This window comes from Oncorhynchus keta, unplaced genomic scaffold, assembly GCF_023373465.1.
Source record: "Oncorhynchus keta strain PuntledgeMale-10-30-2019 unplaced genomic scaffold, Oket_V2 Un_scaffold_6322_pilon_pilon, whole genome shotgun sequence".
Classification (NCBI taxonomy): Eukaryota; Metazoa; Chordata; class Actinopteri; order Salmoniformes; family Salmonidae; genus Oncorhynchus; species Oncorhynchus keta.
The window spans coordinates 544,418-569,193 of NW_026290979.1; the positions used below are offsets into that span (position 1 = coordinate 544,418).

Consider the following 24,776-nt stretch of genomic DNA (forward strand, 5'->3'; position numbering starts at 1 on the left):
GACGGGAGCACCTGGTCTAGCCACAGCATCCCGTCTCGTTTTATTGACAGCCTGATAAGCGGGGCAAAGCCGTGCGGTTTCCAGCACGGATGTCAAGAACCCTGATGCGTTGCACGGTTTCACGACCTCTTAATGGTGGATAGTCCAAATAAAGGCCCAAACACAGGTAGTTCTGACCGCCCCGTACCTGCGCCGCCCGGACTCTTCCTGAGAGACGCGTGGCGCTGCTGTTGTCCATTTACTCTCCGACCTCCTGTTCAAATTGACACAAACGACAGAGGTTGTGACATGTGTCTGCGGGCTTTTAGCCTGCCTTTCTGAAGGGGGAAACTGGGGGCATATTACGGGTTATGGACCAATAATACATCAACTCCGCGCCACTGCCAGTGAAGATTGTAAACGTATCAACTTGTGCACATAAAGAAGAAGAAAAAAGGTTTTAGGATCACTTTATAAAACGACTAATGTAAAGGGGAAAGTGATCATTTTCAGGTTGCTATATATACATTGCTCTTCACAAACAATTCTAAAATGTTATTTTATAGCCTCTTCTCCGAACGTCAAGGCATGACAGAGGTGATACCTTCACTAAACCCTGAACTTATAGAACAATAAGTAGGTTACTGTGTTGATAAAAGAAAATATGAATTTTACACATTAACCATGTTAGTGAAATATCAATACTTTCAATATCTATTTAAAAAGTGGAAATATTTCCACATCGACGGGACATGATTTTCCAACACATAATCATGTTGTTTAATGCATATGACCCTCCGATGCTTCCTCCGCCCTCAATTCAACATGCTTCAACTCCTAGATCACCAACAATACTTCAGCTCCATGCGGACTTGTTTTTGTTTACTTGTAGGTCTTTGTGCGGTGTACTGCAAGTCAGCTTTTATCAAGTCTTATAATAATCTGATCCATGAAAACTGCGACCCCATATGCTATACAGGCCTATGGGATTCCATTTGCCATTCATGACTTAATGTGTACATTAGTAAATGGTGCACTAGTAAATATAAAAGTCCACATTCTAAATTGTCCTACTTCTATTTTGAACATATGTTCCCATTTTAACCTATCAAATAATTTTCTGAAACTTTATACATAGCCCAATGTTCAAATTCCATCCAATATACCATCTAATCAAGTTGCAAATAGATTTAAAATGTTTAAAAATCTAGCCTTTCTTTCAGTCAAAGTTAAAGACAATAAAGATGGTGGGTTGATCGAATTGTGGCGGGTGCATGTGCTCCGTATAGAACTTCCCCCATCCCATGCCTCCGAAGGTGACGTCGGACCGTCGCTCTAGCCAATCACTGCCAAGTTGAGGCTGATGCTAAGGGAAAGTTGGTGGTAAGCGAGGCAGTCTTTTTTCACTCTCATTGACATTTCAACTCCGCGGCGGATCCGAATGTAATCTGGACACATAACTTTATCTTGATTTGTTCCAGTGACAATTTGGAGGGTGAAGGAGCGAGTGCTGGTATCAGCAGGATATCGGTCAGAGGTCTGCGCCCTCTACAACCTACATCAGGTGAGTTTCACCGCATCAGGTGATTTATACATCTCACATTTCAATCGGATTCCTTACTGCATGTTTTCTTTCTTCGCTTCGGATTGTCAAAATATATAGAAGGATTTCGTTGTCCATGCGGTGTATTCTATCTATACTGTTACCCGGGATGGTAACATCAGTGGTCTGCTTTTTGTTGTTGCCAAAGCTTACAAACTTTAGAATGCATCTGATGTTTATGAAGGTGTTTGATGGATCCGTGTGGCTATACAGAAGGCTGAGTTTAAGTCGAGATAGTTTAACGTGGCTAATCTCAGTGTTACTGGAGGTAGTGTAAACACTGTTGTGCATGGTCTTTTGATGGGTCATGCGACTGTGCCTTTTGCTAGTATCGTAGCGCAGGAGTTGATGACTCGGGTAAGCGTGTAATTAGCGATCTTCACTGAGGTAGAAAGTAAGACGCGCTTACACAAGTCTTGTTATAAGCTTTAACGCGCACGGAGCTGGACATCGATATTGACATTTTATATTACTTATACTGCGATTGACGCTTTGTAATTCCAACAGTTTAGTATGAGTGATATAAACCATCCAAATGGTAATTGTGCATATTTCTTAAATGAACAAATAGCCTAACAAACCTACACACATTTTAGCCTGATTATCACGAGACTACGTTATATAATTATAATGATTCTACGTTATCACGAGTCTACGTTATAGTCTACGTTATATGCTTACTTTTAGCTCAAGTAAATTATTTGAAAGTTACACAATTTAAATATAAACTTTTAAAGAATAATTAAGGCAAATAAAATGATAATGTAGCTTTAAAATTGTTCACCGTTGTTTGAAAATGAGGTAGCCGAAGCTTTAGATCGTTAACTGAAATAGGGTTTTCAATATATCACACATGTTCTCGTCTTCAACCGAAGTTATAGGTTTTGCTCCTGTGCATTTTATAACATGCAATTACAGTGTGTTCCACGGTCCATTTCGTTCGAGCTGGTCGTTAATAAGTGGAGTACCGAGCCCTGGGCACCAAGGTCAACCTGTCGTGTTAGTTGTTATTGGTGACCGCGTTTCTCCAGCTGCCAGACCGGGGAGGAGCGCTGTGACACCATCACCTCCGAGCAGACCGTCTTCTGCCAGGAGAGGGCTTCACCGTCCATCCACACACCAGCCTTCTAGCGTCCTCGCGCCACTTTCCCTGCCAGACGTCAACCAAGGAGCTAAATTAGACAACTGAGATTACGAATTCACCTTGTAGGACTTTTCACTTCAATGCCTCACTCAGTGAAAGTTTGTTATCAAAGTTGAAGTGATGAGTTCAAGTCTATAGCTAACTTTACGCAAAGAAAGCCATTGTAATGTTGAGTACACTTTCAGCATCTTAGGCCTACGGCTGGTATTTTCACTAACACAATAACTCCCAAGTCGCTAAAAGAAGTTAGCATATTATATTAATAGAGCAAAATCAATTTTGAATCAAAGTATATGGGTCCAATTCGCAGACGTTATCGCGGGTCCAGCGAAATGCTTATAAAATGCTTTTTACGCACACATATATAGGCATACTGTATGTCGTGTTGACATCATTTCCCTTGCAGCCCAGAGCCTATAATGTCCAATTCAGTTCCCTCAGCTCGTAAGATAATTGTTTTGGGATGAGAGCAAACCATTATTCAACAACAAACTTTAGGTTGATCCTAAAATGTATTGTACGTATTTGTTTGCAGAATTCAGCTGGTTAGTGTGACGTGCGAAGAGGTATAGTTATGCCCTGACAGTAAAAGACGGCTGCATTCCCGACGGCACAAGCTTCACGGCACAATATGTCACAAAAAAGTACATTTCTAATATCTTTGAGCCATGCAGAAACCCGAATTAGCCTGGAGTTAATAAAATGGTTGTTGGTTTAAAACAGAATGGTGTGTAGGCCAAATACATTTGTTTACTTGCAAAATATATTTTATAAGGAATTATACGTCTTAAAATCTTATTTGGTGGAGTGTCTTCGAAGACATTTCGTTTTGTCGTATTTTCTATTAAATAACACAAATAATAATTATTATTATAACAACACCACATTATTATAGATGGTATATGTTAAATATGTTATAACAATATATTAGTCTAAATAATGTTATCTCCAATAATATTGGAGTAATTCAGTGCAAATGTTAATGCCAATGTAGGCTATATTTGAATGTCATTAGGCAGTAACTATAAAATAATTAATATATTAATTAATATCCCTATTATTATATTTTTCTAATCAAATGTATTTTAACCACCAAGGATAGTTATTCACTTTCGAAAAAATATGAAACAATTGGCAAATGCATTCATTTTCCATTTATTCTACGCTCATGCAATTTTGTCTGCTTGGCCCAGACTTTGTACTGTAATAGGCCTACAGAAGGAAGGGTCAGTGTCCTGAAGTCGCTGAATGATGACAGCTCCCTCCCTCTCATGGAAGACTCGTCCGCCTGCCTGCTCTACAATTAGAGAATTATTGAGATGATAAAGCTCTCTCTGTCGGTCCCAATGGCTCAACGGTCCCCATATCCCTCAAATCTGGAATCTGGATAAATCAATGGAGGCCAGCGCGCCCCTCTCAGCTTTGTTGATGTTTTCTAATAGACCACCTTCTCTCGCTCGCTCTCTCGCATGACGTCAGCCGTGTTCACCCCTCCTCCCTCCTATGATTTTTTTTCTCCAAAGTTTTTAGAGGGGCCTCAAAGACCACTTTGCCTCAGGGGAAAATAGCGACAAGATTAGGATTTCTTTTCAGGTCCTTTGGCATTGCTGCTAATCCGAATTGGGCTAATTGCTAGTCTGTATACAGTTACTCGTTTTACTACATTTTCACACTTACCCGGAAGAAGCTTCCCCTTAAACAGATAAATATATATATTTGCACTTCAACGAGCATGATCGTTCAAAAGGAATTATTATTTATTGCTATATTTGATCCGGAACTTTAAGTGAGTCAAGAAAAACTAAACGTTTCGTGAGTAGAAGAATGGAGACAACGCATATAGCACTCGGAGCGGATTTACTTTCCCAAATAAATCAATAATCTATTGGACGTATAGGCTATTGTCTGCAGAGAAAACAACTCGACACACTCATCAGGGATTCTGTCTTTCACTGAAGCGGGTTAGTAGTGAATTTTCGTCAGCTGCAGACTGCTTACAAGGGGATGGCTATTAAATTAGAATTACAATGTGGTGTGGTTACATATAAATGTCACTACTAGCAGTGTCCTTCGTAGAGACCTATATTTTGCCTGTAAATTAGCATCAATTTGATGTTATTCACTTTTTAAAGTTAGATTAGCCTAAGCATATTTAAATGCGTATACCAACATAATTCATAGTCGGTTATTATGTTTTATGATTCGTTGAAAAACAAACACTAGGCTACACTTTCAACAACACGAATCACGATTGTGTGTGTAGGATTTTGTAAAGGTGCATTCATTAAATCAAAATAAATATTGTAATTAAATAGGCTTAACAATGTTGTCATGCATTTGGGTTATAAGTGTTTTCACTGGCACAAAGTGTGCGCCTGCTGTAAGTACAACATTTCCATTCTATTCTGAAAGTATCAGGTGCAAAGTTTGGCGAATGTGGTGAATGTGGAGAATCTGGCCAATATAGTTGATTTGTTTTGCATTGTGCACAGTTCCCACCCCGTAAGTTCTTGCAACAACGATGTATGTAAACATGTGTGCTGGCATGTCATGCACGTGGCTGTAGTATAAAACTGTTCTGCTCACCTTACTGGCTGCACAAGCACTTTTAGGTTTATCATAAACTGCCAATTCCTCTATTATCAGAATAAAGTTTCCCTGAACAAGATACTCATTAGACCAACATGACTAATCTCCATGTAAAAACACACAAACACACTACCCCAAAACAAAGTCAAACACTAGAAACGAAAAAAATCATCTAGTCGAACAGGCCACCAGCTTCAGTGACTAAACACAGTGGAGGAGAAATGGGACAAAATGGTGGGTTAGTTTACAGCTTGTTTGGGGAGAAAGTTCTGGCCGAAGTGTTGTTCTTGTTCCTCACCGCAGGACTCTGGGTGACAGTTTGTGCTGGTCCTCGCGGCTCATTATCTCGCGCGCCCACTGAGGGCCCCATTCAGCCCCCCTTCAGGCAGCGTCGTTTGTCTCCTCATTGAACCCGTAGTTAGGAATGTGATGGTTGTCAGGGAGCCCTCTTTCACCTCCGAGGTAGTTTATTGATGAGCTCTGACTTTTTCACGTCAAAGGAAGTCAAGTGTAGGCCTCCCTCCATTACTTCATTTCATGCTCTGCACTCTCCAAATAAGAGCCCCATCCCATCCCATCCCCCTCTCCTCCTCCGTCTCTCCATCTCCCCCCTTTTTTGTACCCCAATTTTGCTTTGGGTTGGCTCCACACATCCAAACAGCTCGCATCCCCTCCTCCACCGGCCCTGGTCCTTTGGAATAAGCGACGGGGACTCCCAGCACTGAGACTGGTGTTTCGCAAGCTACGAGTGTAAGCTTCAACACGGGCTCGGAGGGGGTTGCTTTCGGATGCGCTGAGGTGTGTCGTAATGGCCGATAATTAAACCGGCGCAGTGAGGGAGCGTGTGGTCATTGCTGACCAGTCATTTGCTTCACTTTATTTACGCGTGTTATTTGCAGTCAGGTCATAGAAGTGACGTCGCCTTGTCTTGCAAATGCGTCCATAACAAGCAGCAGAGCTTGTCTAAAAGCAGGGGCCCTTTACGCATGGCGGGGAACCGTGTGTGTGTCTGTGTGTTTACAATGTCCATGACAGGCTGAGCAGTCAGTGAAGGTGATACAAAACAGTCAACAAAGGCACGTGGTGAAAGTTTGCGTTTGTTTTCAGCGAGTAGGTGACATTAGTGGTAATTTACAAGTGTACTTAATACACAAAGTAAACCGTTACCCCTTTAAAGGCCACAGCTGTCAATGGGGAGCCCTCCTCAGCTCATTTGTCATTAGTAGTGGCCCTGATCACCAAGGGCCAACTCACTATGCACTCCAGGGAGACACTTCACAACCATTGCAAACAGCCATGCAGAGCTGTTGACAGAAACTCAGAACCTATTTGTTTTCATGCAGACTTAAAGTAAATATGAAGTTTGTTCCAAAATTGCATTGGAACAATTAATACGTAAAATAATAGAGGCTGCATGATAGCAATACGCCTAAAACAGAAGAAAACATGTATCTGTAAGGCAAGTTTCCCACAGAAATAGCATAGCCTACGCTCGACAACGCAAGAACGATTTGAAATCAGCTCCGTGGAAAGAATGATCCATTCATGGAGCTGACTGCCTCAAAATGCGTCCACATCCTCCGTTCTCCCAGCGTCGTGCCCTCGGGTTTAGCTGTAAAACATGCCTGAGATTCCCACCACCACGGAACCAACTCGGCCTCTGCTGAGACCCACCAGGCCGTTGCTTTCTATCCAATGGGGATCTACGAGGCAATCCAGTTTCTTTGCATAGTAGGGCAGGCAATATTCAGATAGCGAGGGAAAGAGAGAGAGCGAGAGAATGAGAGAGAAAGAGGGGTATTTGCATGTGTCTGCTGATTAGTGGGTTGGGGAGACGGGTCTCTCTTCTCTCTCGCTCGGCCCCATTTCCCGCTTTGGTGGTGGGGGAAGTGTTTCCGTAGGGGCCGATGATGACAGAGGTCGAGGCAACGAGCACAGCAGAGCACAGCAGACCAGAAACACATACAGTAATACACTTGTACCATCACCAATCAGCATAGGTGTGTTCTCTCTTAGCCTCCAACCCCCTCTTCTTCTCCCATTCTTTCCCTCCCTCCCCTTCTCCCTCTCTCCTTCTCTGCCCCACTCTCTCATTCGCTATCTCGCTCACTCACACGAGCGCACATTCTCGCTCACTCCGCGGTCCTGACATCTGAGTTCACTGTCAATCTCTGTCTCTTTCGCAGGGATATCCCTTCCGTCTCCGCTGAAGATCACTGGAAAACTATTGTTTCCTCTTACTGAAAAACCACCACAATAAGACTGCCCTGCATTTGTTCTCTTTCTGTGGCACGGAGAACTATTTGACAAGGACTTTTGACAGCGGCGCAGGATGCCTCAAAAAGGTGAGAGTGGATATCTTCCCAATAAAAAATTGTCTGTGCATTTCAACCCAGTCTGCAACCCTGCAAACATATATAACTTAAAATAGGATAGATTAAATGCAGAACAATCAATAATTAAAAACGAATATATTATTATATTGCGCAATATGCATCTCCCAGGCTGCAGACTAGTATCGCTACTAGGTTGGAGTTTGTGTAGGAAGTGTAAGCCCTACTAGGCTGTTTATATTCCACTCCTACTCTGGAGTTGTAGAGTGCGATTTGAAGCGGCATTCGGGCTGGCTTTTCTGTTTATTTTATGTGCTCTTTAATGATCGGTTGTGTTGGTGTTTACGGATAGCTTAATGCTTATTTATGACAGCAAAGAGTAAAAAGTCACGTTAGGCCGAGACAGTGATCATCGTGGAGAATGGGGAGCAATGACCCGTTGAGGAATGGTGTCAGTTTGATTCATAGACAGCGGAGTCACCCAAGCGCCTTCTCTGAAATGCTCCGAGTACACGGTGGGCCTATTTATTTTTCCTCTTGTTTGCGTACCAAATAAAATATACCTCATATTGAACTTTTCTTTTAAGCAAGTGAAGTATTGTGCAGAAATATTTACAATTATCACTACAGGTATTTAAGCGTGCCTGCAAGTTACTAAAATAATTAGAATATAACAAAACAAAGCATTCATACTAAAAGGCTAAATACATAGCCTATTATAATATTGTCATATTTATGTTTTTATCAACATAGAAAGTACACATGCACAACTCAAACATTTTTAAGATAGCGTCACGTTCACTGATTCCAAATAAATACAACTGTCAAACGAAAGTAGCTGAAAGTTAGGCCTATATTTCATTAGTAGCCTAATCATAAATGTTATGGTTTAATTTGTGTCGTTAAATTAACATAGGCCTACTTCCCCTTACAAAAACGGGCTAATAACCCAGTATTACATTAAAGATAACACTAAGATGCTTAGTGCATGTAAATGCATAGTGCTCACAACTTCCTACCGAGCTATTGTTTGAGATCGTAATCTATTTCTGCATGTGAATGTTGTGAACTCGGGATCCAGCAGCCTGAATAAGCATGTTTAATTAAGACGATTGTTGTTGATTGTTGTTACGGATTAGGTACTACTAAAGGAAAAGAAATTCAGATTAGACCCTTGTTAACCTCAACAACAACCACAGAGTTTTCGACACTAAGTAAATGATTAACTAGGCCGATGGTGTCTATACAGACATGCGGGACACTGCTGAGACACTGCTGAATCGCAGTTCTCCAAATATTTAGCAGAAATATTGTTTTAAAGGCAGAGAGGAATTGAGGATTATTTTACCATTCGCCACTTCCGGGGCTGTTATGTGTATTGTTGAGAAATTTATTTTGCATTGGTGGGTTTGTACTTTTACGTAGTTAAAATATTGTAATGAATGTGGAGGAATCTAAATGAATGAGTTGAGAGCATTTGCATTTAAAAAATAAAATGCATTTTCAAGAGTTGTGTTTAACCACTTTTGGTGTTTTCAGACAGCCTACTTCAAAGATCAGGACTAACGTGAAAAAATATCGGATACATTTCCTCAACAAAATGATTCCTTCGTTTGCAACACAACAATTGTTACTGTTAACAGTTTTCTGATAAATTGCAAAATGCCATTGGAAACACGTTTTTTTTTGCAATAGGCTACTTTCTCCAGAAAGTAGGTACATGTAAGTCTCACTTCTCAGGCCAATTCATGTTTCCAAATCCTAGGTTCGGGTGCAGTACACACATGCCCACAACAGGGTTGTTTTTGCGAAAAGAGACTAAATTAAACTTCAGACTATTCCTTCACCGGCCCCCTTTTTAACCGTGCATTTGAATAGGTTCTTTATTGCGTTTGTCTTTTCTGATTGAGCTCCCCACTGAGCTCTTTTATCTTTTTACAACCGTCACTAGCTACACCATTACCTCCAGATATTTAGAACAAGAAATTACTTTTCCGTTTCCCAAAACGTAACAAACAAATCCCACATTGGGCTACGGGGACCCGAGGTCGCGGTCATCCGCTGTGCCAGTGAGAAGGTGTTGTGTGTATGGTCCCGGAGGGGGCGGATGCCTTCGGTTCTTTGTATTCTGGAGTTGTTGGTACGTTTAGTGGGAAGATGTGTTGCTAGTTGTGGAGGCAGAGTTGTGCGGCCCTGGGTTTGGGTATGGTGGTAGAAAGGGGTGCATTGTTGGGACTCCGGCAGGCTTTGTATGCCGGCCTCTACCCCCTCCTGGTTGGTACTTTTGCAGAGCATTGAGGCGAGTTAGACAGCGTGTGTCACTGTACACATTGGGCGATAGGGTTTTTATAGATTTTTATATAACTAGAAACACCCTCTGTGGCCGTTGCTTTATGTTTAGGCCTGTTTATAAGCCATCAAGTAGAACAAAACAAAAACATGTCAAGGAATCAGAAACAGGTGATCAATAAACCATGCAGGTGCCAACGAATAGCAAACCATCGCAACTCGACGTAATTGATTTATTTTACCGTCTTCAATAAGGCCTATTAAAGTGCCCGTTTCTTCGAACTTCAGGCTGCCCAAAATAAATACATAGATATAATTACAGAAATACAAATGCTCTCATATGAATAACACGCCAAATCGACAGTAGCCTATTTATTCATTACAATTATAATTCAATAATAATTTTTATGAGGCTTTACTTGTCAAATGTAACACACAGTCTTCGCTGTACTATTAGTACTAGGGCTGTACTATTAGTACTAGGGCTGTACTATTAGTACTAGGGCTGTACTATTAGTACTAGGGCTGTACTATTAGTACTAGGGCTGTACTATTAGTACGAGGGCTGTACTATTAGTACTAGGGCTGTACTATTAGTACTAGGGCTGTACTATTAGTACTAGGGCTGTACTATTAGTACTAGGGCTGTACTATTAGTACTAGGGCTGTACTATTAGTACTAGGGCTGTACTATTAGTACTAGGGCTGTACTAATATACTGTTTTGCTTTGTCCTAGGGAGACATTAAGATTGGCTAAATTGTTTTAAGCCGAGAGTCAACTCTTTTTCCAGGCAAGTTTAATGCTAAAATATATATACAATGGGGATGTGCCAATTCACATGGATTATGGCTAAGTGGAATTTATAATTACAGAGCAACATTAAGATTGGTTTGCACCAAAGTATCCGCCCTAATTGCCTTGGAATTCGAAGTAACGAAAAGGGAAAAAATACGAATTATATATATTTTTTAAAAGAGAGAACATTTGTGAATTGTAATTCCTAACTTTGAATAGCCATTACATTGTAATTATGCTGATACTAACATTGTTATCATTGTTATTTCCTTATGACGCACAGAATACCACAGCCAAGCCACGTGGGAGTCTGGCGTAGCCTCGATGATGCAGAACAGTAAGTGGATTTGCATATTTTTGTTTTTACACTTTGATACTAACCGCACGTGGAGATATGAACGCATGCAGCCACAACTACCCTTCTGTCTTTATGGGCCCTTAACATAACTTACCCTTAACATCCTCCTTAGCATATTAGCTTTATTTTATTATTTTTTCCCACAGCTTATGATTTGTTTTTAGTTTCAATATTTAAAATGGTGTGTCGCTCTTGATGTTGTTCATTTCGCCGTGTCCTTGTGTTTATATGTAATGCATGTTATATGGCCCCTTCCAGACCGCAGAGTTACTGAACATTGACAGTTAAGAGTCTAATTATATATCCTCCATTCATCTCCACAGATTGTTTTAGTTTTGTGCTATGTGCGAGAGAGAAAGAGAGAAAGAGAGAGAGAGGGGGCGAGGGGAGAGAGTAGAGGGGGTTGGGTTGAAGAGGGAGATTTTTCTTTCCGCCTGAGTTGGTATTAAATAATTGCACAGCCGTCTGCATTAGCTTTAGAGCTGACTGCCAGGCTGCGTACACTATTAGCTGGGGCGGAGAATGGGAAGGGAAAGAAGGACATTGTGTGAAAAAGGACGAATATTGATTGTCTAATGTAGACTAGTCTCCTCATGAACAGAGCCGGAGTTAGAATGGAGATTCCCTCATTACAATAACAACAGAGTAGAACTGTACTTATTGGCCTAAACTCACGGCAAAACAACAACACGATACAACATGATATTGTCTTGCATGGGCGCCATAAAGGAAAAGTGACTGTGTGTTGGCCTATATTGCTTTGTAGTCTGTAGTGTGTTATTGCTTGTCTGGATTGTTTATCATAATGGTCCAGATGAGTTGCTGACTGGCGAAATGAACTAAACCATAAAGGATGAAAAGTAACGTTATTTTCTCTCTTGTCTTGCTGCTGGACTAGAGGTCTATGACATCTGTGATGAAGGTGTGTGGAATGATTTCCTCTGCTATTCTCCTCACCTTGATGACGTGCCTGTGCTGTAACACCTGCCTATATAGTCACATTTGAACCTGTCTGAATTCAATGTACCTATAGCTAGATCATATTGTAACCTTGTTGTAGGCCGAGGTTATATTTGCAATGCAAGTAGGGAATGTGATATTGTTCCCTATAAGGGAAAATGACAACATACAGAACAAAAGGCCTGAATGTAGGTCAGATTAAGTAGGACAATTGATACAGGAATGTTTCATTGAAGACTATTTATTTTGTATCATAGTTTTTTAAACGTCTAAATACATAGTCTATTGAATATCATTTTGAACAACATGGGAAGCCCATTATGCGTCATAGAGGCCATCTTGGCATTACCCAGTGCTCTATGCGCTGACAAATGGCTTAATCACAGATGATGTTTGCTTGCCAGTTCTCCTTTATTGAGATGATGTTTTAAACGAGGCGTCGTTAAAGCTATGTACAGCCCCCTCTGCTCCTGCTTTGCCCCAAATTGATGTTAATGGGATGCTCCCCTGGTTTGGCTTGTGATTTCTGGTGCGAATGGCCGAGGAGATATCATTGGGCCCGGCTCTATGTGTTGTTTAAAGGTCGCGGCGGCCTCGGTGGCTTTTGTGCTAACAACTCCTGGGTGTATATGAAGGGGAGCGTCCAAATTGACACCATATGTTTTCCTATTAGTCGACTAGTAATAGAATACAAGGCGCATAATCAGCGCCAGCGGGCGAGATCGACGCTGCTCGCCGTGGGGAATTGGGCACATGATTAAGACTTAACCTTTGAAGAGATGAAATGGCATGCGATATCCTTATCTGACGGCTTTATCGATCCTGTGGATGTATATGATGGTTATAAATGTGTTGAGGTGACGGTGCAACCATGTAAACCCACAGCGAACCGCTGTTTAGCGCGGGTAGGCCAATTTGAGAGTAAGACGTCTATAAATTCCACTTAATCCTGGAATTACCAAAGAGCCAGAGGGATGATAATGGATTTGCTATTAATCAGGTCCACGTTGGATAAGGATCATTGCACACAGTAGCCTAAGAGCAGTGTTTAATTATGTTAAACAGATTTATTTTCACTCAAAACATGGCTTTTAATTGGCACAAAACGTGCGTAATGCGTATTGTTCGCATTTATAGCGCACATACAACGTATTCCCAAGCAGATCGCCCACTGATTGCACACAACAGGATTGTAGTGGCTGGGAGGATTTGTTGCCAAATACAAACAAGAGAAAAAAACCGAGATGTCAGATTTAATATGTTGAGAATTCAAGCGCGCCCTCGTTGTTGTGCCCGCGCGTCGCCCCTGGTCACCTTAAAACGAAGCTTCCCTCGAAGGGTAAACGAGTAGCGTCCAATTTTGTCTGAGTGATATCCAAATCCAGACAGAAAGGGTCGTTTTATCGTGCTACTATTTGTCGTGACGATGCGTTTTTCAAAAGCAGAGCTGTGTCATAAAGTGACATGCCTGCCACAAGTGCTCCAACTGATCTTTTCAATTAGCCTTCCCATGCATGATCCGAGGCGACTTCCGCCTATTTCCAGAAATTAAGCTCAAACTTGACGTGCAGCTAGCTTTATTTTAAAGACAAATGTCAGCCAGCCTCATCACATTCCCCCTCTTCTATATCTGGAGCTTATTTATTGCTAAGGAGCCTCTGCTCCCGGAGTCAATGTAGCAGGCGGCAGCGCAAGAGAAGGCAGCGGAGATCTGGAGCACAGTAAGGCACTCCGGGGAGGCATCCGTCCCACTTGGCTTCAGGTTTGCTGGCTCTTTCCATGCTTTAATCAACCTCCTTATCGACTACAACCCGCCTCTTAATTAAGTGTTTTAAAAATACTTATATTTCGATAACATTTATTGAGGTTTGTTTTATTTGAGGCTACCTAAATGGTTGGTGTTTTGGTGTGCTTGTGTTGAAGGTACATTGGTGTGTTTGTGTTGAGGGTACATTGGTATGCGTGTGCGTAACAACACATTGGAATAGCGGTGAGGAGGATTGGGGGATTTAATTTCGAAGTTTGGGGATTTGAAGACGCTGAATTTGGGGTTGGCTTGCTCACTTGGCGAAATAATGCTGGACAACTCGAGTATGACTGAATTCACCTTTGGAAAAGCCGATTTCACCTTTAAATTGCTGATTTCACCTTTCAATAGCTGATTTCATCTGAGTTGGATGGGGATGTTTTGGTCCAGATCATTGGATGCTGTTGACACTTGCCGTGCATGTGTTGATTCAAGGCTATTCCATTACAGTGACTATTGTCTAGAGTGCTGATAAGAATAGAACAATAAATAACTATTAGATATTAATTTTGGTGATAATTGTACTATTAGACTATCTGTATTTCCTGTTTCATTCTAAGTGTAGCGTTTTGTTCAAGATGAATGCCTCCCCTCAACGTTATTGTTTCACCCTTTGCTCTGAAAGCTAACCATCTGAAAGGAAAAGCATTACCTGACTCAAGCTATTTTGTTATATAACATATTGTTGTGATCATAACCTTGTTGTTACATTGCAACCGTAGCCTATAATTGGGCTCCCATTTGTCTCTGTTCAGGTCACAGCGGTGTGAACCAGCTGGGCGGTGTGTTTGTTAACGGTAGACCGCTACCGGACACCACCAGGCAGAAAATCGTCGAACTTGCTCATAGTGGCGCGCGGCCGTGCGACATCTCCAGGATTCTGCAGGTGACCAGGGCATTCTTTCTGTCTGGTGCAGGAAACCCTAGCTTTCAGTGTTTTTTATTTTATTTTTTCAAGCTACCACAAAATAAAACATAACAATGGGATTTAGTTTTCCTTACTGTAGCCTTTTTATTAATTTAAAAACGTTTTTCGATAATTGTTGGCCGTAAGAAGGCCAGACAAAGCCTAATTGCTTCTCATTATAATCTATATCCTATTCAAATAACATTACGGGTAACATATCGTAAGTAGGCCACCACTTTCCCCCCTAAGAATAGTTGCATTTTAGAAAGTGCACACTGTTATCCTATACCATTTAAGGCATATTTTTTTGTTTATAGACCCATGATGACTCAAAAGTCCAAGTGCTGGAAAATGAAAACGTAAGCTTATCATTGTTTGACGTAATCTTCAAAATTTCGCAACTAGTCTTAAATAATGTATGTGAATTGTGTCTATTGTTTTCTATCCAGGTGTCCAACGGGTGCGTGAGTAAGATCCTTGGCAGATACTATGAGACTGGCTCCATAAGACCGAGAGCGATCGGAGGCAGCAAGCCGAGGGTAGCCACTCCAGAGGTGGTGGGGAAGATAGCGCAGTACAAGAGGGAGTGCCCGTCTATTTTCGCCTGGGAGATCCGCGACAGACTGTTGTCGGAGGGGGTCTGCACCAACGACAATATACCCAGTGTAAGTGCAGTGAGTGTAAGTTATGAGCATGATTTTTTTTACCACCTGAAATGATTTCTCAGAGACGGAAAGCATGCATGATTATTAGCCAACCATTTAATCATGAGATCATGACTGCGTTATATGTGAAAGACATGCATTACGTATTTCCAACAAATGGTTAGCATGAGTTAAACTTGTAGAGACATTCATACTTTTCATTATTTATATTTGATTCGTAATTAGCTAATTTTGCACCACATAGGGCCTACATGTAAAATACAATTGACAATTGTTGATGTTTATAACAGGCATATTTTCAATGTTTGGCTAGTTATTAAAATGTATTTTCTCAAAAATTATTTGGAAATGCTCTGTTTACATCTTTACTTCCAGCTCACTTGTCAGGATGTGACGTATGTGTGCGCGTGCGTGCATGTGTAAATGTGTGCACCATAGACATTAATAAGGTTTGCACGCTCAGTGTTCGCATGCCTACACACTATAACGGCGGTGGCGCGCATTTTTCAATCATGGCAGGCGCTAATCAAACCGTTCCGTTTTGTTTGTCTTTCAGGTGTCATCGATAAACAGAGTTCTCCGCAACCTGGCTAGCGAGAAGCAACAGATGGGCGCAGATGGCATGTATGACAAACTGAGAATGCTCAACGGTCAGACAGGAACTTGGGGGACACGGCCCGGCTGGTACCCCGGAACTTCAGTGCCAGGGCAGCCCAACCAAGGTGAACCTCAGTCACTAATAATTTGACGATGAAGAAGCCTATAGATATAATTACATTTGCGCTATTCGTGAAATCATATAATTATCTCACAATTATCCGAATGTAGGCCTATAGATTAATCCATTATTTGTCAATGCATTCCGTTTGACTTTTGGAAGAAGGAGTATTAGGGTTTTTATAAACCAAATTGTTGAAATGACCTAAGGGTCCATGTAAACATTAATATCACACACGTTTTTACTATCATAAGAACAATGGATGTAATGTTATATTGCAAATGTTAGGCCTATACCCTGGCCCACAGTATATCTTCGCTTCTTTCATACATGACTAAACGGTCACTTTACGCATGGGTTCTAGCTAGACGAGTATGACGCAACTGATTAGTGAGTAGTGTAACTTTGTAGGTAAACCTTAAGCTAAGGTCACAATTACAAATATGTTACGTAATAAACATCTTAAATTATTATTTGTATTTAACATTTATTTAACTAGACAACTCAGTGAAGAACAAATTCTTATTTACAGTGATGGCCTACACCGGCCAAACCCGGACGGCGCTGTGCCAATTGTGCGCTGCCCTATGGGACTCCCAATCACGTCCGGTTGTGATACATCCTGGATTCGAACCAGGCTGTCTGTAGTGACGCCTCTCACACTGAGATGCAGTACCTTAGACCGCTGCGCCACTCGGGGGCCCAAGCCATAGTAGTTTTCAGTGGGTTTTGGGCATTTGCTCATTTAGTATGATTGGATGTCGTTTATGATTGGTCAGCATATCAAGCAGGTATTGTAAACATGTTTTGATGCCTTTGGTGGACAAAATTCCCAATTAATCATTGAGTAGTCGATTAGTGAACGGCCAATTAATCAGCAGTCTCAATGCCCACACTGTCTCCGGTGGGGATATGCGTGACAGAGGCCTGGCCTTTCAGCGGAGGTGTCCGTCCAACAACCCGCATTTCCCTCCTCTCCTGGCAGGGAAAAAAAGCCTGAGGATCCGTGTGCGGGATATCAGTACAAAGGAATGTTTTCCTTCACACGCAAGGATTGGTTATGGGAACGGGTCTGCTATGTGTAATTGCTCATTAGAGAGAGCTTCGTCTCTCGTTATGGTGACATGCAGGAGTGTCTAGTTGAGGGAGACTGATGGAGAAATGTTCCACAGGAGACCCCTGGACACGGGATGACAGGCGGAGCGATTAGCCATGAAAACAGGAACGTTATAAAGATAAATGTTTATCTTGTAGTTATGGTTTTGTGCTCTAATAGACTATTGTGAAATACAGAGCCTAACAGAAATAAAGTCATTGCACCTGCTCAGGGCTGGGTATGAAAAACAGTGTTATAATTCGATAAGCATCAAGATATGTTTCTGCACAGAATTTAATTTGCTTTGAACATAAAGGCCTTTTGTTTTAGTCTTATGTGGACCTAAACATTATTTTTTCATGTTTATTTTATTTGTATTTTTTAAATAATGTACAATAAACTATTGTCTTACTTCCAGAACTAGACATAGTTATTCACTATGTTTACACTCTGATTGATTTAATGTCATTATTGATACTAATAATAGTAGGCTATTAATAATAACAATATCGCTATATAATTAATATATATATAATTAATAACATTAATATATAATAACAATATTATTAATAATAATAACAATAGGCCTAATAATAATAATACTTTTTTATAAGTATTTTAATGCAATATTTTTAGGCCCTCAATGCAATATTGCTTTTCAGTTTCTTCGATTGAAAATTAAATGACATGGGCATTTACATCAAATTTCATTGGGAATTGTTTCCAGGAGTTCATTTCAGGAGGCCCATAAGGTCTAAACCATACGGCAAGGGTAGGTCTCTGAGGAGAACGAAATATGGTCCCTGTCAAACAACAGCTACGCAACAGTGGCTAAAATAATGGTTACAGGGAGTGTGACAGGGCTTGAAAGGAGACAACTCTATCTAGAGAGGCGGAATAAAACTCTGTGGCAATTCATTATTTTTTCTCTTTCTCTCATTTCGTTCTGATATGGTACTAAATCCCGTCTGTAGAATTTAGACCAGTCACTTTCTCTTTCAGTTTAATCGGTTTCTTAAGTATTTTTGATCCAGTCTCTGTTGGCTAAAAGGTGCCGTTATCTATTTCGGCTGTTTCTCCGTGCCACTGCCGGAGACACAGTGATACCAAAGAATGAGTTTATTTCCCAGGGCTTTTTAAAAAAGAAAACAAATCCCAAACCTCGCGTCAGTGGGTCTGGCGGAGGGATAATAGGCCGCAAATTCACTCCTTTTTGTGGATTATCCTTCGGGAAGAAAGACAAAGCGCTGATCGGACGGACACAGGCTGTATGAAGAAAAAAAGTGAATTTATTTCAAAACGATTAAGATATTTTAAAAAGAGACATTTTAATAGTCATAATCCTATTAACACATTAATGTCAACCGAAAACAAATCCAGGCAATTATCATTATGTGCTATAATTTAGCACTTGCTAGATGTCTGTGGTAGTATGTCTAATTCATGGGCTATTTAGTCTAGGCTACCACAATGTTATCGTCCTAAACCTAAAATATGACAGGTTCCTTATGATTAATTTTCTTACATAACATGCAATGTCATGGTCATTTTGTGCGTATTTAAACTGTTGTTATGCAAATAATATTACAACAAATGTTTTCTGGAATCTCCCAGGGGGAAACTAGCCTGGGTACCGTGTCGTATGCCAAATATGTTTAGCGTGGCTGGAGTGGAAAGAGTGGAATGATAGCTAAAAAGACTGGTACCCAGGCTAGTGGAAACATTCGATTCTATACATTTGTTTAAATAGGCCTATGGATATGTCAGAGAAGAGTAGCCTGGCCGTGACTCCAGTGTAAGTACTGTGTCATGTCCGAGACTACCCAAGCTGGTAAACTCAGAACATTTGCTGTATGCAGGTGCACCTCACGAAACGACTGGTCAAACAGCGTCACACACATAAAAACCGACATTCTCCAAAAGCAGCCCTTAATTGCTTCATTTCATATTAACTTCTCGAATGGATAATGATGTGCAAAACCCAAGGCAGGCATTAGTCAATATGGCTGTCCCTAGAACAGAAGCGCATATAGGCCTACCACGGACAACTAGGAGCCGTGAAGAGATCGACCCTATTCAGCTTGTACAGGGGGTTGCATGCTCTCTCCTCACTCATTTGTTTCCAATTTAAGATATACATTTTGACTGGCGTTTAGCTGGCCGGGGGACGTGATTAATGATGCTAGTGGATAAGGGTTAACACACTGAACTCAAAGCTCTGTTGACCGGGATCCTCGTGCGCACAATAGTTCACCAAAGCACAGAGAGAATCCTTTTGTCACCTCGTCCGATTGAGCTGCTCCATTTTCCTCTGGTGATATTCTGCCCACGAAGAGTTCGCTGTAGCCAGCTCTCGCTGTGTGCACAGAGTTTAATGGTTTCCCTTACCCCAAACGGCATTGTTTCATTGTGAAAAGCACCTCCTTCTATTCAAGTATTGGTGGTCACCTCAATGGCTATACGAAAGCCCATATGGGGACGGCCATTGAGGCATCGCAACGCTCCTAAAAGGGGGAGAGAGTTTGGGCCTGAAAGGAGTTCGCCACATCTAGTCACATTTCTCTTAACCCTTTGAGCACATGTGCCATTGTTGAGAGGTGATAAAGGATCTAAGTTCACGCAGCATTGCTGAGCAATGGTCTTTTTCCCACAATATTTTACAAATAACTAGTCGGTCTTTTATGGCTATTGATGTCTCTGAAAACAAGCAGCGATCAATATGTTAGCGAGATCATTCATCCGTCATCATTCAATGTCCATCCTCAGTCGGTGTTATGCCAACCAGGCCTACAATGACAGCGTTTCGTTATTCTTCTAACAGGTTGCTTTTAACAGGAACACACATAAATATAATAGAACTATATAAATTAATTCCCTATGGGCTATTGCGAGGATGACATGTTATTTTTCGCAGTTTACTTTCAGAAAAATTAAATTAAATAAACAATATATTAACGCATGCTTTTTGGAGATGTAGTAGGCAGGCCAATTCATATTTGTTTATTGATTTATTTCCAGATGGCTGCCAGCCACAGGACGGTGCAGGAGAGAACACCAACTCCATCAGTTCGAATGGGGAGGATTCTGACGAGACGCAGATGCGACTCCAACTAAAGAGGAAACTACAGAGAAACCGCACGTCGTTCACCCAAGAGCAGATTGAAGCACTGGAAAAAGGTGAATTTGAATTGACAAGATATTCATATTTTAATGTAACGTCTAATTGAACGAATAGCAACACAAACCCTAGTAACTTACACATAATTCAATTACAACAATATGTTTCATAGCCTATACTAAAGATACGTTTTCATATCGTATTCCAGAATTTGAAAGGACTCATTATCCTGACGTTTTCGCGAGGGAAAGACTGGCAGCGAAAATAGATCTGCCTGAAGCAAGAATACAGGTGAGCGGACACATTTTGAAATATGCATTGCACTACATTCCATTAACATTTTGCTGCTTGGTTCTGAAAAAGACACACAAGAATCCATGAAGAGCCTACATACGCGACTAATGTATGATTGACGTACTGTGCAGGTGTGGTTCTCAAACAGAAGAGCGAAGTGGAGGCGGGAGGAGAAGCTCCGGAACCAGCGTCGTCAGGCCAGCAACTCCTCCAGTCACATCCCCATCAGCAGCAGCTTCAGCACCAGCGTCTACCAGCCCATGCCTCAGCCCACCACACCGGGTAAGCACGACACTCATATAACATTCCATCCATCCACAGTGGGACACTTGTCAACATTAGGAATATTTCAGTAGGTCCACCACTCATTTCAATGCCAGACAACTTAATTAAAGACTAAAATAGGTATAAGGGATATTTTTCTTTGATATAAAGTTGAGTTGAATAATAACTCATCATCTGCTTCAAATGACAGTTGATGAAATAATTTTTGCTGATTTAGGCTACTTTCAATGGTTCATTGGTTAATCATGCATGTAAGCAGTGAAAAACAAAATCCCCTGAGTTACCTGTCAAGGAGGGCGTGGCTTTACTCACACTATGCTCCCTATCTGCCATCACTGAATGTATGAACTAAAACAGATTTTAACCAAACATTTCTCCCCCTCTTCCTCAGTGTCCTTCACATCTGGGTCTATGTTGGGCAGACCTGACACGGCCCTCACTAACACGTACAGCGCACTGCCTCCCATGCCCAGCTTCACCATGGCCAACAACCTGCCTATGCAAGTAAGTCCACAGCCAGGTACTAACTAACCCTGACCCTGTTCTGTCTTCGTTAACTGTGTCAACAAATGTCTAGGTTGTGTTCTCGTCTCAAATGTGCAAATAGTACAGTTACAATTGTATTTCAAAAGCCAAATACCATTATCGCCAAGATAGTTGTATTCAACCTTCGTAGGTACAATGATTATGTTCTCTTCTAATCCTAAAAACAGGTTGAGGAGAAATCAAACTGTAGTCATAAACATTTCTAAATGCCTAAAGGAATATAATAGCCTGCATCCCTAGCTGGGCATTGCTGTAAGGACTGACTGACTGCTGAGCTGAAGAGGGTATATAGTTGGCTAAGCTAATATATAAACGTTATTCTCTCCCTATCTATAGCCCAGCCAGACCTATTCCTGCATGCTGCCTACCAGTCCGTCTGTGAATGGGCGGAGCTACGACACATATACGCCCCCTCATATGCAGGCACATATGAACAGCCAATCAATGACCACTTCTGGTACCACCTCAACAGGTAGGCAGAAAGTCCATTGTTTCCGAAACACGTTTGGCCATTAGCGAAAATGAACAAATCACGTTTAGTCTCTTAGCTAACTAACCATCTGCCACCGAACCTTTAAATAGGGGAGGCTGCATAGCCATACACACATTCTCTTTCTTAATTCATGCTCTACATTTCCCCATAATCCGCCATTTTCTTTTTTCTCTTTGATCAGACTACAGACACATACTGTACCTCTACGTTACACACCATCTCCTGACATTCTAATCTTAGTGCATGAACGCACCCCATTCCATTCCAGCTCAACGTCATAATGTCATTTAAACCACTCTAGACGGAGGTTTTAGTTCCAACCCATTACGTTGCTGTTGGAGGGCCATATATACTGGTCATTGTCATGAAGGGTTAATGGACCATTGACACATTTCCCCTAAGCTAAATCGCTAATTCATTTGATTCATTTTCTGTTGTACTCTCTGCGAGGCCTCCATCAATCTATCTAACTTATTACTGATGTCCTGAAGTGTTAAACAATGGGATTCATAAAGCTACTGTTCTGTGTGCTAAACTTCTTATTGCTGAATACTCAAAGGCTTAGTCCTCTGTGCTTAAAGGCCAAGTGCAGTCAAACATGTGATTTACTGTGTTTTACATATATTTACACACTATGTTGGTATAATACTGTGAAATTGGGAAAATTATGACAATGTCCTTTTCGTGTAATAACTGTTTGAATAGACCGTCTGAAATTTCAACCTGTTTTTGTGGGATGGAGTTTTGTCCTGCCTGGTGACATCACCAGGCAGTAAATGAGTTAATAGACCAATAAGAAAGACAGTTCCAAACCTCTTTGCCAATAACAGCTAGTTTTCAGTCCCAGACAGTCCTAGAAAAATTCTTGCTTGAGAAATTGCTATTTTGGAACACTGTAATTGAAAACAACCACTGTAAATGACTTAATTGTTACACAGAAAAGTATTTGATATTGAGATAAAAATGACTGAATTGTACCTTTAAGCTTTCTAATGACCTATCCTCTATGGCTGTGGGTTCTGTGCTAAAGCATTCATCAACTCGGATGCATGCTATGTGCTACGGCACTTACCTCTCAATGTCCTATTTTGCGTAATGGTTAGTCTCTCAACATGACAGTAATTTATCGGGCTAAAGAAATTCTGAACTCAAGCTCTCCTTACCAAACACAGTACAGTACAGAGACACTGGGCCATTTGGACTGAACTCAAGCTCTCCTTACCAAACACAGTACAGTACAGAGACACTGGGCCATTTGGACTGAACTCAAGCTCCCCCTTACCAAACACAGTACAGTACAGAGACGCTGGGCCGTTTGGACTGATATGTGTCTCTCTTCCCTCTCTCCCCAGGACTCATCTCTCCTGGAGTGTCTGTCCCTGTCCAAGTCCCAGGCGGCGAGCCTGACATGTCTCAGTACTGGTCAAGACTACAATAGAGAGAAGAGCTACTTCTCCCTGTAACTGTTCACCCACCGCCCTCCGCTGGGAGCTCACACACACATGGAGAGAAGTGGAGGAGAGAGAGACTCTGGGAGTGCCCTAGGACTACAGGGTGTGGTTGTTTCCACTGGGACCGTGTGCTGTTCTGTAGTCTTGGCACACATGAGGACTGGGGAGAACAACGATGGGAAGAGAGGGGGAAGAAGAAGACAAAACGTGGACCTCTGTAAAGTGCCCGGTGTTTAACATTTTCATGGAACAAAAACTTCATTTTTTTTCTCACTTTTCAAGTAATTGTTTCTTTTTTTCTGTCTGTCTCTTGTGTTTGTATATGGCCGTGTGTATGTTATGATGAAAAACCCAGATCAAGTACTGATAGATGGACTGCTAGAAAACCATGTTGGTCTTGTGTTTGTTTTTGAGGTAAAGGAGAACCCAAGAGATTTCTGCCATGACTATTTTTATATCTGCTTACATGGAGACTTTCTACCAGACTTTGCACAGTCTGTGGACTCATGCGAAACTGTTGCATATCACCCGAGAGGAGAGCTGTGGGGAATAGAACCTATTTATTGGTCATACTCCTTCAAAATGGCCGTCAGCAGAGGAGGACCTCCAGTCAATCCACCCACCTCAGCCTTGGGTCTTTGACTCCTGCAATATCACACAAACTGTATAGGCCTGGATATTTCACTGTGGTCACAGACAACCACATTATCACAGGAATCGTACAGACAACCACCACTAACAGTTTGCAAGGACAGTGGGAAATTCAAGACTTGTTCATGGACTTCTGCTGTGGTGGATGGATTGATTCTAGGTTCAAGACTTGTTCACGGACTTCTGCTGTGGTGGATGGATTGATTAACGGTCCAAGTGAAGAGCTATAGATGCAGAGGAGCTGTGGAGAAAAACAGTTGAATCGCTAAATGGTAGACTGTGTCTTCGATATAATCCAATTTGTTCATGTCAAATTGTAAGTATGTCTTCCCTAGAAATCAAAAGATTTCTCCAATAAAAGTACATTTACATTTTTATCCCCCCAAGAATATTCTATAAATGTTTTCTACACATTTTCATGCATCATAAAAATACATTTCTTTAGGTCAGGTACAATTAGTCTCTTAGGTATAGTTGTATTATAGTGTCCTATTGTCAAATCATTTTGTGCAACTAGAAAGATTTAATTCCTATAATTATGATTAAACATGCTTGACAAAGTTTGAAACATAAGTGTTTGGCAGTTGTTTACAAGTACATATCAGATTTAATCATTGTTGATTGTAAAACAGACCAAAGCCTTTGTATTTCATCTATTACACAATGCTTTTTGTTGTTGAAGATATTAGTCTT

General features: G+C 41.2%; 1 protein-coding gene across 11 annotated transcripts; it reads left to right on the forward strand.

Annotated features, from left to right (window-relative positions):
• Nucleotides 1-1,388: 1,388 nt before the first annotated feature.
• Nucleotides 1,389-24,766, forward strand: LOC118372992 (paired box protein Pax-6). 11 transcript variants are annotated; one of them, XM_052517250.1, is made up of 15 exons: nt 1,389-1,543; nt 7,502-7,660; nt 10,675-10,729; nt 11,018-11,071; nt 11,991-12,014; nt 14,615-14,745; nt 15,084-15,125; nt 15,216-15,446; nt 15,988-16,153; nt 20,264-20,422; nt 20,572-20,654; nt 20,789-20,939; nt 21,334-21,446; nt 21,825-21,960; nt 23,334-24,766. In XM_052517250.1, the coding sequence occupies exons 4-15, from the start codon at nt 11,059-11,061 to the stop codon at nt 23,417-23,419; spliced, it is 1,335 nt and encodes a 444-aa protein (XP_052373210.1). In that variant the 5' UTR covers nt 1,389-1,543; nt 7,502-7,660; nt 10,675-10,729; nt 11,018-11,058; the 3' UTR covers nt 23,420-24,766. The 11 variants fall into 11 exon arrangements, with proteins under 11 accessions (XP_052373210.1, XP_052373212.1, XP_052373202.1 ...); XM_052517252.1 differs by lacking the exon at nt 11,991-12,014; XM_052517242.1 differs by lacking the exon at nt 10,675-10,729.
• The last annotated feature ends 10 nt before the right edge of the window (nt 24,767-24,776 follow it).